We start from the raw sequence: 15,809 nt of genomic DNA, 5'->3' as shown, positions 1-15,809 counted from the left end.
GCTGTATATTACATAGCCAAGGCATCTAAATGCTCATATGGTGATGAACCCTTGTGACATGACAGCAATATCAAGTTGAAATGTCTATTTTACAGAGTCAAAAATATACATCTTAAAACATTAACTTTGCAGAAACTTCAAAGTTTTAGATACATGCTTGTGATAACTATGACTAATATGATTAATGTGTGTTCTGGCAAAGACAACTGTTCTTTTTAAAACCTCATACCGTGTCAAGTTAGTTATGGTTAAAGCTTTTATTTTGAAAAGCGCTGACCGGAAGTCCGGTCTTCACAGGCTCTGGATGTGGCGGAGGGGGAAGAGGGGAACCAGGAACTGACGGGAGAAGTGTGTATGATGAGACCGCTTCTGTTGCGTCCGTCTCTCGCCTGTCTGGTGACAGCTTGCGGCTCTTTTTCCGCCTCTAGAAACAAGCTCGTCACGCAAACAGCCGCTTTGCCTCAGCTACACAACCACAGAAACACGATGCACTATCAAACTGAAGAGAGAGGGAACCCGAATTCTCCAGACTACCGGATTTATTTTAGTAAGTGAATTAACCGCCATTAGGCAATTCAGCCCCCCTCTATGTCCCCAGTAAATCATGTAATAGCGGGTTTACTTAGAGGTCAAGCTAGCCGTCTGACCCCTGCCTCACGGGTGTGCTACTTCTGTGTATGTCAGGGGTGGGCAACCATGTGCCATGGAGGGCCGTGTGTATGCAGGTTTTCCTTCCAACCCAACACTTTAACAGGTGAACCACTGATTAACACTCTTCTGTGGCTGAAGGTGTGTTAATCAGTGGAATCATACACACGGCCCTCCATGGCACATGGTTGCCCACCCCTGGTGCATGTGGTCTTCTCAGTACTCGAACCCTGCCTCCAGTAGCCTCCAGTTTCCATCTAAGTTGAAATCCACTGTAGATTTTCATCTTTTTTGGGGGAGTCACTCGGACACTAGCTTTAAACAAAAAGGTTAAAGCTGAACTGCATGCCATGCAAAAAGTAAAAAGCTGTCAAAAATCACTAAACCAATCAAATGGACGTGACTAGTTTCTGCGTGAGGGACAGCATTCATGACTGAAGTAAGTCAACAACTAATTTAGCTTGAAATAATGCTTTCCACCTTTTAAGGAGGGTTTAACATCATCTTTGTTGCATTCTTATGGTTCTTCGAGGATTTGAGATGCAATGATGCTCTCTAATGAAAGTAAGATTAATAGACATCATAATATTATAGGCGCTAGTTCTGGCAGAATGTGAGGAGGTAACGGGAGGTTAGTGGCCTGAGAGCTGCTGTGGGTCCTGGACATGAGATCAGTCGTTGTCAAAGTCAGTTGTTGCCCTTAAGTCAGGAGACAAGGGTGAATTACCAACTTGCTTTTTCAGTCAATATCAAATCAATATCTGATATCAGTTTCAGGTCGGTATTTGCCCAGTGAGAACGCTCAAATCTGAGGCAATAGAAGCTCCACTGACTGTTAATCTTACTTGTTAAACTGTTCACCTTTTCCAAGTGAAAGATCTTTTTAATTGTCATTGTATTTTGTTTAATGATTATGCCTATTGTAATTTTAACTCCTATTTTTCCTCAGAAACCTCTGAAGGGAAATACATTTCTCCATTCCATGACATTCCACTCCTAGCTGAGACAGAACAGGTGAGTCTTTGATGGCAGAGGCTTCGGTTTCTTTTAAAGGAATCAAAGAAATTTCATGATTTTTTTTTGCTAAAAAAACAACAACAAAAACACGATAATTAAATCTTTCAATAATGTGTCTGTAACAGAACAACGACTTGCCTGCTAAAAGACCCAAGAAGAACGAGAGTGAGGTAGGTTTAAAGTCAAATACTCAGATGTATTTTGCCCAGTATAGTGTATTCAGCCTTTTTCTGTACATTCAGGTGCTCTTCAACATGGTTGTGGAGGTACCTCGATGGTCAAATGCTAAAATGGAGGTAAGCCAGTAACAGTTGCAAAGTCTCTTATTTAAAATGGACCATTTCTGTCCTTGTTTTGCTCATAATTTAGCTTTTGTACACCTGATTATGTACCAGTTAATGAGCTCTGACATTATTGATAATAATTCAAGTGGAAACCTTTCAAATTCTATCAAAAACATCTCCACTTACAATTACTACCCATTCTCAGCATTAGCGTAGCACATTAGCATAGCAGTCGTGTTGTTGGATATGTAATCTTTGTTCTCATCAGGTAAGTGAAATCTTTCCAATTGAATCAACTGTGTGTTCGCGCCGGCAACAGCACACACACACACACACACACACACACACACACACACACACACACACACACGCGTTCATCATTTCAAACGTTTCCAGATTGCAACAAAGGAACCACTGAACCCGATTAAACAAGACGTAAAGAAAGGCAAACTACGATACGTTGCCAACATTTTCCCCCATAAAGGTTACATTTGGAATTACGGGGCAATCCCACAGGTGAGGAAAATATGTTTATTATCTTCATTCTTATTGATTATGATTATAGTCAGAAAGTGACAAATAGCTGTACTGAACCTCTTAAAACTTTAATGATCAAGTTAGCGTTCATTGTACTGTACGTCATAAGTTTTGTGTCTTGTGAGTAGTCCATAAATGTAGTTGGTTTGTTTGAATTATTGTTAGTTCGATTTTATATCTTACATCTTCTTAAACCATCATGTTAACAATCGTCATCATCAAAGACATGGGAGGACCCGAACCACTCTGACAGAGAGACAAAATGTTGTGGTGATAATGATCCTATTGATGTTTGCGACATTGGCACCCAGGTAAGGCTGATGAAGCTCTATACATATAAATGTCATGTTAAGTTATTAAAGGATGTTTTTTGGCTCATTTGTCATGCAGTTTATGAGGTAACTGTCTTTCGTTGATTTGTTCTTTAGGTGTGCTCTCCAGGTCAGGTGATTCAGGTGAAAGTGCTCGGTATCTTGGCGATGATTGATGAGGGAGAAATGGACTGGAAGGTCATTGCTATTAATGCAGAGGACCCTGAAGCCAAAAACCTGAATTGTGGGTATTTTCCAAAGTTCATGTGAATAATTATTAAAATGGCTCACAGTGATTCATACTCGCTCATACAGAAGCACATTTGTTGTTAATAAGTCCTGGAATATGATTATTTCTCCAGATTTTGTGAAAATAGAAAACCATAAAAGGGAATTGTCAAATATAGTAAAATTTGAATACCGTCAAACTTCTGAACATCAACTTTAAAGCATATTGTGGGTTTTTCATTTTAAACAGTTTTGCTTGCATTGTTTTGCTTAAAAACCCAGTGTGTACCATAACGCGCAATACGTCATTGCCGCCACTAGGGGTCTCTCAATGAAAACGGTAACAAAAGACGTTGTTTGATGATGTCATGAAATAGCGTGGGATTATGGGTTTTGTCGTCTTTACTGTCGAACAAGGCATCAACCATGGTTGAGTCGGACATTGCAGAAATCATGTGAGCAGATGTTCTATGAGAACTTCTTGAGCAGAGCTTCCCCGAGGAGCCTGATGCAGACACTGGAAGACACCAGATTCAGAACAACAACAACCCTTACTGATAGGAGCTTTGGTGCTGTCGGTTCAGTTCTTTTTTTCATAAATTTGGACTGCAAGGCGTAACTCTGAAGTTGGCAGAGGCATACAGTGAGAGGATAATTGTTATTTCTACATGTTTGTTGGCAACAGTTGAAACCTTCATGCTATTTTCAATTATTTATGTATTGCTAGCCTCTACATTCCATTCCATTAGACCTACCAACGTCTAGCACTGATTGAATGCAAATGCTAAGAATGCAGGTATGCAGATGTGTGTATATATATATATATATATATATATATATATATATATATATATATATTTTTTTTTTTTTTTTTTTGGTCGATTTGAAATTATAATTAAATGTTATCTTTTTATTTGTAATCACCCGGTATAAAATCTAAAGAATCCACAAACTCAGCATTTAACCCATCTTTTATCAAGTCAATTCTTTTTTTCTTTATTATTCCCAGTACAAACCAAAAATGCTAGATTGATTCAGATCTTAGACAGGTGAAGTGCAAATTGGTCTCCTGTACTTACTCTGTTTTCCACAGGTATAGAGGATGTCCTCAAGAGCCGGCCTGGTCATTTAGAGGCGACTGTTGACTGGTTTAGGAAATATAAGGTGCCGGATGGGAAGCCTGAGAACCAATTTGGATTCAATGCACAGTTCAAAGACAAAGTAGGAACAACTGTGGATTACTATATACATAGATAGCACAGTTGGTATATTGGGACTGCAGTCCATTGTGCTTTTAGTGACTGAATTGGCTAAAGATTATATTTTTGTAGAAAACCAAAAGTTTCTCCTGTACTTTTGCTTTTCATAGGACTTTGCAGTTGAGATTATAAAGTCCACCCATGAGCACTGGAGGGCACTAGTGCAGAAGAAGACAAATTCTGGAGGGATTGAATGGTAAATTGGTGCACAAAGTACTATATGTATGTGATTTAGATACTAGATTGACCGTATAGAGTGCTATGATTTCTGGAAACACTTCTAATTTTTCCCCGGTTGATTCTATTTTGCTCAGCAAAAACGTCTCTTGCTGCGAGAGTCCTTTTAAATGCAGCAGCGATGCGGCCGGTGACGCAGTTAAATCTGTGAGGCAAATCATATTGTGTTCTTATAAATAATTGTTGCAGTCTTTAACGGAGGTGTGTTTGGTAATTTTTTATATTTAAACTTACTCAGGCACCCCCATTGGGTAGTGCGCATCCTGTGTCCCCAGAGGGTAAGCAAATGTTGACTGACACAATAAATGTTTGGGTGTTAAGCCTCAGCACATAACTTCATGGTATTGTTGATCTTTTCTTGTACAGTGGACAAGTGGCACTTTGTCTGAATGATAATCCAGACAAGATGGACACTGACGGACCTCACCATCTAAAAATGGACAATACACAGTACGCTGATGATATGATCCAGTGAAGACAATGCCATCCGTATATTTGTCATGAGTATCAAAATCAAAGTGGGTGTGCAATGTTGGGTACGTTTTGTTGGATACATGAGTTTTAATTTGGAGATTTGTCTCAGAAATGATTTGTTTCTCTAAATGAAAAAAAACATCATGCTTTGTACAGGAATGACACAATTTGTATGGAACAAGTAAACAGTTTTCTTATTTGGGTGAATAAAAAATTGAAAATGAGACCTGAACATGATCTCCCTCAAGTTTGTCCCATGAAAACACATTTAAAACAAAGAAACAAAAAATATAAGAAAAAAGTATGAACAGTAATGCACATAATTTAAATACAGATATTAACCTGGAGTAACAAGTCATTGCTTTAAATAAATATACATTTTATTAAAAAAAACCACCCACATCTCAGCGATATCAGGAATGATATAATATACAGCTTTCAAATAAACTGCATTCAGTACTTTACAATACTTACAGTATTAATACCCATCCTCAATTCCATTTTTGTAGCATACCAAACTTTAGGAGAACAAGAGAAGTCTTAGAAATAAAATGACAGGGAAAAAAGTTGCACTTTTTTTTTTATACCTTAGTGTCAACTGCAATAAGTCCATGTGTGTATCAACTGCTAGCTTAACCTTTGAGCTGAGCACCTACAGTGCACTTGTTATACCCAGAAAGTTATTCAAGTAATGTTGACTCAGTCAGAAACACTCTGAAGCATCTTCAAGTATGGCTATGCTTTAAACCCGCTATATCTTGGCTTTTTTAACCACATCCTGCTACCGTAGCTGGGTTCTGTACAATGAAAATAAACATTTTAATGTAAATTTATTTAAATTTTTTTTTTTTTACAAAACTAACATTTAAAAAAAAACTATTACTTCTAATGTTTGAGCTAACAAGGTACTTTTTACTTTAAACATTGCTGTGACAGTGAATGTATAACATGTACAAAGACTTCTTGGATAATATAATCATGCTCGTTCTATTAACCTGAAAGAGTCAAAAAAGATCATTAAAGATATGATTAGGATTGCAGATAGAGAAGCAGTGGGTCAGTTTGACAAAACTAGAGGAATCTACATCAACGCCAAAGAATGAGTTGTATTTCTTGCAAAACAAATTCTTGGTATGTACAATGTGACATAATTTATTTATTTTTTTAAACACATTTACAATCTGTTTAAATAAAATGCTTTGCAATTCTTTATTACAATTTTTTTCCTGAAAAAAAAGAAGTGCTTTCAGAAAATTAATATGTTGAAGAATGGGGTGAGTTCTTACTATAACATGACAGTCATTTTATATATAACATTAATTAAAACAAACAAAAAAAAAAGACGGGAGAATAATCATTATACAATTGCTTAGTGGTTATAAATAAATTTAACTATACACAGGCACAAAGACGTTAATCACTGCCCTGGTCTGAAGCAAATACATTGCTCTTTATTTAGTCAATATCGTACGTTCCCTTTAATCAACTCAGTGCATAAATTTTATGTTCAATTTTGTGACAGATTACCCTCTTTCTACTTGCTAAATATCAGTTAAAAAATTGCAGGAATTCTTCCTCACAAAATATTCTTTCTCTTAAGTATATAAGACAAGAGTCATGTTGGGACTCAGGATGCAATGATCAGTCCCTGAATGAGGAAGAAGATGAATACAGGCGATGAAGATGTACATGAAATTATTTGAAAATGTCCCTGATTTACAGTAACATCAAAGATACAAGTTCAAGTAGTACTTTCTCACATATTGATAAGAAAGTAAGAAATGAACTTTTATGCCTTTTGCCGGCCTTCAGCTGAACTGTTTCTAACATTTTGAAAGTAATATACAAAGGAAAAGGAAACATGTTATTATCATATTGCCGAAACTGGTTTTGAGGTATCTGACAGGTTGGTACTGTACATTATTCAATAGCCTTCTCACTGTCCAAAGAGTCTCACATTGTATCTAGCAGGTTGAGTAGCACCTTATGAAATAAAATCAGTTGAAACCCAAAGAAATACAATGAAATAGGCTGTAAGCATTCTTTACAACACAAAACTAACAGTAATCCCAAAACAGGAAATTAATTTACTGTACAAATCTCTCCTGTATATCTTACAGTTAGATTACAATAATTAAAGAACCCACAGCAAGCCAGCTGCCCTCTGAAACTGACACTGAGCTTACCCTGTTTCATGCTCCTCAGTGTATAAAAAGCACATTTACTAAGCACCACAGACAGAAAACTACATGTGATTTTCACAATCCAGGCTTGTTCAATGAACCTGCTGTAAGGAACATTTAAAAAAATGCTAACAAAGCAAACTTTGGAAAAAACAAAACAAACTAAATTAACACAAACATGATTTTTCTCCTCACAATGTTAAAAATGCACCATTAGAATGGCTCAATTTACAGTATAAATGACAGGAAAGAAGCACCAACACAGTGATAGTTAAAAAAGTATTCTTAAATGAACTTGAAACAGTTTTATCACATTAAAAAGTCAATTTATTTTAGTGATGCTTTGAAACTAATTACTTTCAATGTTGAAGTGAAACCAAATTGTATGATTAAAATGTGTTATTAAATCATTTAACTACTATAATCAAAAAGTGCTCAAGACACACTTGATAAAAACTATTGTGACATTGATGATTTGACAGGATTAAAGATTCAGTGTCCTGTTGACATAAGTTATACAGTGTCACTCGCACAGAGTGTCATTGTTATAGTGTCAAGGCATTTGAATTAGAAAACTTGATAATAAACACACTTTAGCACCTTGAATGTTGTCATTTATAAAGTCTGTGTTTTATGCCAAGATTATGTCTACAAATGTTTCTAATAAAAATAAAGCCACCAAAAATGAAACTTTGTTTCCAGTAAAAATAGGTCCATTTGTATAAGACTGAAAGCACCAGAGAGTTTGACAGTGTGTTTCTTGCAAAGTTGCAAAACAAAAATAAATACATCCGTAGTAGGGTCAACTATTAAAGTGTGATTGGTACAGATGGGAAAGACCTATTGTAATAGGAGATTTAACTCTCATCTGATCACAGGTTTCTTTTTCTATGCAGCAGTGTTGCTAACTTTATCAATATGGTGGAGTGTTTTTGTATGAGGCCAGTGGTGCTTGTGGTCTTTGTCATAAATAAAGCACCTTCAATTCTTTATTTGAGTGTTTCTACACAAAATGACTATAAGGCCCTGTGACCTTTGTGAAGGCGTACGGAGATGTACTGACAAAGGTGTTTGTTGTGCACGATGAGGACCCCTCCATGAGTGCCTGGATAAAACGCTTGTAAGGAGGTTCTCCAATGGTTTCTGATGACTCTGGATGTTCACGCTTCGTGCCTTTCTTGCCCTTGCTTGGTGTCCCTTCCCCACCATTCTTTTCTGCATCTTCCTCCTTTTCTCGAGCCTTTTCTGCCATCTTTGCCTCCCACAGTGCCAGACCATGCTTGGCCTCATTCATATTTTTGTGCTGGTAGAAGACCAATGAGATGCGTGTTGGGTGGTTGCGGTCTGGGTTTTTAAGGGGTGTTGTAGCATGGAGTTCCCGTTTAGCACACTCAATTAGCACTGAGCCATGGCTAGGTGCCACTGCTACACCACCAATGTCAGGGTCCAAGAAGTTGTGCTCATTGTCTGACCACATCTCTGGCTTTTGTGGGGTTGTGGGTGTCTGTGGTGTTCCAGGCTCTTCCTTTATACCACATCCCATGAGGCTCCCATTAGGCGGACCTAACCCTGACTGTGTGTCAGGGTTTAAACACCCTCCACTTAATTGAGCAGCCAGCATCTTTGGGCTAGGCATGCCCATTTCCTTCTTGATTTGCATATGGAAAGAATCTTGGCCTGGGGGTAAGATTTGTGGGTTCTGAGAAAGGTATGGATTTGGGTATGCTCCAAACTGATTGCCTTTGCTCACAGCAGTCGTGTAGTCTCGAACTCCATGGGCTGATGGTGCTCTTGAGAGAGGGTTGACAAATCGTTGGTCTGGACCTCCATTAGGACTATAAGGGTTGAAAGGTCTCAATGGGTGAACTGGCCTCATGCTGCATGCATTGTAACCATTGATCTGTAAACCTGGCTCACCATACCTTGGTGGATAATTGACCTCATAACGTTGATGTACCCCATACTGCTGCTCTGAGTAGAGGACTGGCCGCTGTTGTTGATACATGTCCAGGTGCTTTGGGTTTGAAGAGTAGTATGGATGGTAATTGTCAAGGGGCATTCCTCCATTACACTGATAACCTGGGTATGAACGATTTGACCCATTAATGTAAGCGTTCGGTACATGAAGTGGGGAGGGGTAAGGGCTAGCTGGTGTTGATGGTTGAGAGGGATACATGCTCCCTGGCTTGGAAGTGCTTGGAAAAGACCCGGGGTGGGTGGGAAACCTTGGGTAGCTGGCAGCATTTGTTGCACCAGGATAAGAGGAAAGTATGGACTCGTGCTGTCGTTGCTGAAGTTGATGAGGATGGGCTCCAAGTGGATGTGTTGGTTGACCTGACTGCAGAGTTGCTCCCATAGCACCTGGAATAGGTCCTACAAAACAAAAATGCCAGCAGATAAAGGCTCAAGGAGCAGTAAAAGTTTTCAGTTTCAGGATTTACTATATTTCTAAAATTAAAAACAATAATTAGAAGTCATCTTTCACTGTGACATTTTTAGTAATCTGACAGCAAAGCAAAATCATAGATGGCAATTTTCAAAATTCCATAGAAGGATCAAATCAAATAGTTTAAAACTCCATATCCTTTTAAAAGTCTGAAGGTATGTTAGTTTTTTTTTAACTGCAGAATTTTGGATTGTTAAACACAGAACTTGTAACAACATTTTAATTTCTACATAGGCACATTTAAAAATCCTTTTCAGACATAACATCACATTGTCATCGGCAAACTCAACTAAGAGGAACAAATAAGTGCACTGAGTGGCAGTGCTCCTCTAACGCTCCATTTTTTTTTTAGAGGTGTCAAAAATGGTTTAAGTAAATAAAGGCCTTGGCCACTGTTTGAGGAAATATGATAATTTAGTTGTATTTTGTTTTAATTAGCAGTGTCACAAAGAGATAACATTTCTCTTCTCTTCCACTGATTAAAAATAGAATAAAATTGTTGCCTACCTGCCACATTAGTGCTTTGAGTGATACTTTCACAAATGCCAGCTTTTGACTTGGCCTGGGCAGCCTTCTCTGCCTTATCATTAGAGTTGTCCAGCATGGCATTCTTGATTGCAGCTGCCTTCTTAGCATCCAACTTCTTTTGGCGGCAGGACTTGGCAGGCTCTGCAAGCATGCGCACCTGGCGGCGGAAGGCACTGAGGACTTGAATAGCGCCTGACTTGATTTTGTTCTGCTGACCTTCCTCACTACCAAATTCATCAGTGTTGGAAGCCTTATAAAGTGGCAGGACGTGGAGTTGCTCATCATCTGGTATCTTTCCAATCTCTCTGTTATCCTCCCTTGTTAAAGTGCACACCTGGGACAACAGAGTGAAACAAAAAACATTTTATTGTATATATTAATCCATCTATACAATCATTGATTCCCAACAAATATAACATAGATAAAGCGGTATATAACTTGAAGTTACAGCTTACCACAGTGCTGCCACCCTGCATGTTGTGGAGGTCTCTGTGAGCGTGAGCACAGAAGTCAAGGCAAGCAGTTACCCCAGAGAAAGGACGGCCCTCCTTGAGCCCTAGACGACAATCAGGTGCCCTGTGTTCATGTTCCACCTGTGTCCGAGAAACAACAGGAATTTAATTTCGATTACACATGTAGAGTTTGTAAAGGTGAATACACAGGACAGTAACAATGGGATTCTGGTCAAGAATGTTTTCCATAACATGACCCTGGTTGATATGGCACAAAACACATTACCTTCCTACCTGTGTGACCTGGTTTCTCGGAGTAAGTGCAGATTACTTAGTTTTGCAGTGTTAGGTCATTTATTAATGTATGTGGCTTAAAAACTTTTTTTTTAATTTTTAAATGAGTGTAAATTTAGAGAAAAATTGAATTACCATATATTTTAATGTTAATAAATGATTGTGGCATATGCAATTCATATAATGTCTGAATATTCTCACCTGGTTCCCATAGGCTTCAGGTGCCAAAGTTTTGTACAAGGGTCCCAATATTGTTGCCAGATTTTGAAAGTTTTGCTCCAGTTTCTCTTCCTGAAAGACAAATTATCGTAATTTGCATATTTTTATGACCATTTTATTTCAAACTGTAGAAAATACCTCTTTCACATCATCTCCTAGTAGCTTGAATTTTCTTGGAATTTTGCTTCTGGCAAACTTGCAGCCATTGTAGTACATGCTCCAGGAGCATCCAAAAGAGAAAGATGCTCCACAGGCATCTGGATCTAACCCCTGGCATGCACAGGTTCTCCTGAAAGAGGAGGGCAAGAGTTTAAATATTTCATTAAGTTAAATTCAGTGTCAAAATTGATGACTGAGGATATATTTGTAAGCACTACTCTTTCATTTGATGCAAGAGAAATTAAATATCAAATGTTGTATTTCCACAATTTTCATAGATAGATGTAGTTGGCAACATATCAAGAATATGTATTGTAGGATTGAAAGATTTACATTGATAACCCCAGTTTTGTTTTTGGTGGATTTTTTGGTGATTCTAACCCCTGTACCAAGACGCTGCCATGACTTACTCTTCATTGAGAGCGCATCGTCTCTGGGTTAGGGCTCCATGCTTTGTTAGAGTTTCGCTTAGCTCGAGGTAGAGTCGGTCAGCCAGACTGGGCAGGATGCCCTCCCAGACCAGGATCACAACAATGATGCAGGCTGCCTCACATGTGTGGCCAGCACGTTCGCGAACCAACACCAGTATTTTTTCTTCAACGCTGGAGCGGCGGATCACCTGTTGTATGACAGATATAACTATTTGCTCACATTCATTTATGCATACTTGAAACAATACAAGAGTACCTGATTAGACATCTTCTTAATTGAAAAGGTCCTTACCCATTTAGCTATAGGACATCCCTGTGTACTTTTTCCTTCCTTCCCAGTGTATAATACTTTCTCAATCCTGATGGCACCGCCCTTTAAACCAGACCTTCAAATAAAAATAAAGAGATGAAATGACACACAAAATGAACAGTACCTTATGATAATTAACACAGTTCAAGTGCAGTGTAATATTTATAAGATCACATTAATGATGAACCTTTTCTCCATCAGCTCCCGTATACGAGCGACACTAGGTGCTGACCCCAAATGAGTGTAGAATGGGCCTTCATCCTTCTCACTGATTTGTTCTAAAAACAATGAAGAAACATTTATTAAGTTGACACACCACCTGATCAGTTATGCTACTGAACCAATATTAAGAGACTCACCAACACAATGGCAGGATGCAATATCATATTGTGTTTTCAAAGGGGTGTCTAGGAGATTCTTTATGGGAGTATCTAATAGCTTCAAAGGTGAGTCCATAAAGCTCTGTAGGAGGGGTTCCTTCTTAGGTGTGAAATCAGGTGGTTTTTTTAGAGCTATGGTGGCTGGGATAGCTCCAGATGATTCCACTTTACCCAGGTCGGTTTTGGTTGACAGGATTGTGACAGGCCCAGAAGATTCCACCTTGACCTTATTTAATGAATTGATGACAAGTGATTTCTTTTCAAACACAGGTGAAAGCTGGTACTGCCTCAGGCTTTGCTCCATTGAGGCCAAGATGCTGCCCTGCCTTTTACTTTGCTCACACAGGGACTGTTGATTTTCTTGCTTGATTTGGATTCCACCCATGCCTGTCTCTCGCATCTGTTGCTGCTGTGAAATAGGGAGCTCAAATCTTGGCCCATTTTCCATTTTTAAAGTTTTCAGGCCATGTTTAGGATCACTAGTGCTTTGAGAGGAAAGAGGGGGTCCCTGTCGCTCTTGCCTTTGTAGCAGGTGCATACGTAGGGCTGCGTGCCTCTGAACGTCTCCATGGGGACCTACAGGTCCCAGAGGTAGTCGAGGTCCCCTTTGGAACTGAGTGCATGATGTTTTCAGCTGGTGTTCAGCTTTAGGGTGCATTTGTGTTATCTGTTGGGTTAATGCAGCCTCTTGTAAATGAGGTTGTGACTGTATAGAGGTTTGTGGGAAGTCCATGTGGTTGGGCTGGTGGCAGTGGTTAGTAGGAAATTGCTTGAGATTACTGCTGCCTGAGTTTTGAGTATACTGCCGATGATGTTGTTGTTGTTGTTGTTGCATCTCTGTTGTGCTATTGTAACTGAATGCTGCATGGTCTCCATGTTGTATGTGTTGGTTGTTGGATTGAACAGAGTTGTTACTAGGTAGCTGGTTGAATTGAAGCTGCTGCTGGCCTGGCTGAGGCTGACTGTGAGGTCTGTAAATAGGGGACTTAAGTTGCTGCTCTTCAAATTGTGGTGGGTGTGACAGTGGACGTTGAAGACGACAGTGCTGCTGTTGTTTTGTTGGTAAAAACTCAGGTGACAATATATCCTGCAGGTCAGGGTCTTCACATAAGTGCTCTGACTGCATGGGGGTGTGATAGTGGCTATCTGCCTGCTGACTTTGGGGGATGTTCAGCTGCTCAGGCATTTTCTGGGGTTGAGGCTGCTGCCTTTGAGGTGCTTTAGAATTTATTAGCTGCCACTCAGGGGCAGTGTTGTGTTGGGCTGAAGTACAGTGTGTTTGGGTTTGGAGACAGTCCTGCTGTTGCTGCTGGAGGCTGTTAGATCCCTGGCTGCTATCTCTGAAAATCCCCTGTGTGTGGAACCTTTGCACAGGGTTTGGCTCCAACATCTGACTGAGAACGTTAGGGTTTGCTGTCTGTTGCTCTGACTGAGGGTTAGCAGAGAAGCCTCTCCACATGTCCTGCTCCTGTGCCTGGGATGATGCGCTAGTCACTGGGTGCTGCGGGGATTGGGAATGGTTCTGCTCCATCCAGCCTCTCGAACACATCGAGTTAGCTCTCTGCTGAGACGTGTTGTCCATCCCGTTTTCTAACCCAGTATGATGTTGCTGCTGAAGACTTGGCCCCAAAGTGACTGCACTATCAGCTCCATGTTGTTTTTCAGCATTTTCTTGAAAGTTCCTTGGTTGAATCCTAAACTGGAGGCCCCTATCAGTGCCATGCTGCTGACCAGAACCAGGTTCCTCACTTTGACCCATTTTCTGTATCCCTGCATTGGGAAAGGGCACATATCTACTTGCTTCTGCTGCCTGTAGTGAAGCATTGAGCTTCACAAAGGTATTATGGTTAAATTCCTGGTTCACTTTGTCATATAAAACTTGAGCATTTGTGTCATCTGGATAAGACAGTTGCCCATTTTTATGTTGTTGTGAGCTCTTGGCAGTACTTGTAGGTGGGATCATGCCAGGCAGCTGACCTAGAGAAAGCTCCTGACTGGTGTATGGTAAAGGCTGCTGCTGCTGCTGTTGCTGTTGTTCTGCTCCATAACTGTTAGAGAATCCATTTACTACATAGTTGACAGAATTGTAAGTGTTGCCTTCTTCAGCATTGCCAGATTCTCCAGGCTGCTGTTGCTCTGAGTTATTTATCTGACCTGAACTGGGCAGTCCTGAGGCTAAAGAGCGAGGTTGAGCACCTTCACTGGGCAGCTTATTTGCCAGGGAACCATTGACAGCATCTAGTTGTGTCCCAGATGTTTGTGGTGCAATTGACACCTGGTCTGGATAATACTGAGATAATGTTTTCTCTAAAAGATCACCTGGGGTACTTTCTATGGTTGAAGGGGGTGAAGCAACACCATTTTGAATTGAAAATTGCTTATTTCTTGGTATATGAAATATATCTCCATTAGGAATTGTACAGCTCATCTTGTCTAATTTAATCTCTGTCTGTGGAGCATGGCATCCAAATTCTGCTGCCTTTGTCAGCTCAGAAAAGTTGTCTACCAATTTGGAGCTCATGTCTTCGTTTCTTTTAATCTCAGAATCTACTTTAATTTTTTTTGGCTGATGGGCTAGTAAAGACTGTTCATTGAGTGCATGCTTCAAATCTCCATTCATCAATTCTCCATTCATCATGAAGGATCCCTGATCGAACAGCCCTTGCACTGAAGCAGGGCTGTTGCAGGTCTCCTTGGGCCTCTTCATGGAGTTGGCATCTGTGCTAGGCTTGTAACAGCTCCAGTTTGTATCCTCAGTGATTTGGAGAGAATCTCCCTCTGAACACTGGCCTCCATTCTGGAATTTGTTAGAGATGTTTCGATGTGTGCCAAATTGTGCTAATATCAGACTTTCTTCCGTCTCATGTCTGGTCTGTTCTGTTTCCATCTGGCCTGCTCGGAGTCCATCCACAGGGCTGCCCTCTGTCCGTCCTATAAATTAGAAAGACAGAAAGTAAATATTTAGTGACCAACAGAGTTTTCTCTGTTATGGAGAACAGAAAATAAAAATTGACATATTCCAATATGCACTGCTATGCCAATATGATGCTGAGATGCGAGTAGTTGAAGTTAAACTCTACAAACAGTTAAATGTTATGTAAATGTTTTCTGGATCAAAAATGCTTATCAACCAGTTGGAGTTGAACTTTGCTTCCCCGGTAGTCGTTGTTCCTTGCTCTCTGAGTGTCGATAGACAGTCGGGTTTGTTGGTAACAGAGACTCAAGGAGGTTTAAATCAGATTTGTTTGCCATTTGTCTTTTAAATGCGTCATGTCTGTAATGTTTTGCCACATGTGGTAAAAGCAGTCAGTCTTTCCTCTGCTCAGACATCGACATGATTCTAGATGCTGCCTCAAACATGAATGTTCTGTAGAGGCTTTCACTGAAAGAATCTCAAACTGAACTGACCGTA

The 15,809-nt window shown here is 39.7% G+C and overlaps 2 protein-coding genes across 3 annotated transcripts in view; one reads left to right on the top strand and one right to left on the bottom strand.

Moving 5' to 3' along the window:
* The first annotated feature begins 290 nt into the window (after window positions 1–290).
* Window positions 291–5,222, top strand: ppa2 (inorganic pyrophosphatase 2). The gene is made up of 12 exons (XM_086211646.1): window positions 291–547; window positions 1,598–1,662; window positions 1,791–1,835; window positions 1,908–1,961; window positions 2,346–2,465; window positions 2,711–2,797; window positions 2,915–3,041; window positions 4,119–4,246; window positions 4,395–4,480; window positions 4,599–4,668; window positions 4,760–4,799; window positions 4,888–5,222. Exons 1-12 carry the CDS (start codon window positions 355–357, stop codon window positions 4,908–4,910), a joined length of 1,038 nt encoding a protein of 345 aa, XP_086067772.1. The 5' UTR covers window positions 291–354; the 3' UTR covers window positions 4,911–5,222.
* tet2 (tet methylcytosine dioxygenase 2) overlaps window positions 5,124–15,809 on the bottom strand; it is a 30,453-nt gene continuing 19,767 nt past the window's right edge. Inside the window, exons 2-11 of one of the 2 annotated variants that reach the window (XM_086211645.1) lie at window positions 12,377–15,328; window positions 12,205–12,295; window positions 12,000–12,093; window positions 11,687–11,895; window positions 11,256–11,406; window positions 11,100–11,189; window positions 10,608–10,745; window positions 10,132–10,486; window positions 9,101–9,551; window positions 5,124–9,013 (exon numbers count right to left, since the gene is read on the bottom strand). In XM_086211645.1, coding sequence (XP_086067771.1) covers window positions 8,182–9,013; window positions 9,101–9,551; window positions 10,132–10,486; window positions 10,608–10,745; window positions 11,100–11,189; window positions 11,256–11,406; window positions 11,687–11,895; window positions 12,000–12,093; window positions 12,205–12,295; window positions 12,377–15,284 — 5,319 coding nt within the window. In that variant the 5' untranslated portion in view covers window positions 15,285–15,328 and the 3' untranslated portion in view covers window positions 5,124–8,181. Of the gene's footprint in view, window positions 9,552–10,131; window positions 10,487–10,607; window positions 10,746–11,099; window positions 11,190–11,255; window positions 11,407–11,686; window positions 11,896–11,999; window positions 12,094–12,204; window positions 12,296–12,376; window positions 15,329–15,809 lie in introns of both variants that reach the window. The other variant, XM_086211644.1, reaches the window with a different exon arrangement.

The sequence above is a fragment of the Aulostomus chinensis genome, chromosome 8 (assembly GCF_037954235.1).
Source record: "Aulostomus chinensis isolate RoL2024-O1b breed Wild chromosome 8, RoL_Achi_v1.0, whole genome shotgun sequence".
NCBI classification, from domain to species: Eukaryota; Metazoa; Chordata; class Actinopteri; order Syngnathiformes; family Aulostomidae; genus Aulostomus; species Aulostomus chinensis.
This window is presented reverse-complemented; position numbering and strand designations above follow the sequence as displayed.

Coding starts and splice junctions, on each gene's coding strand:
- ppa2 (XM_086211646.1), top strand. CDS start 355: ATGATGAGACCGCTTCTGTTGCGTCCGTCTCTCGCCTGTCTGGTGACA. Junction 548..1,597: donor AGACTACCGGATTTATTTTA/GTAAGTGAATTA, acceptor ATTTTTCCTCAG/AAACCTCTGAAGGGAAATAC. Junction 1,836..1,907: donor CCAAGAAGAACGAGAGTGAG/GTAGGTTTAAAG, acceptor CTGTACATTCAG/GTGCTCTTCAACATGGTTGT.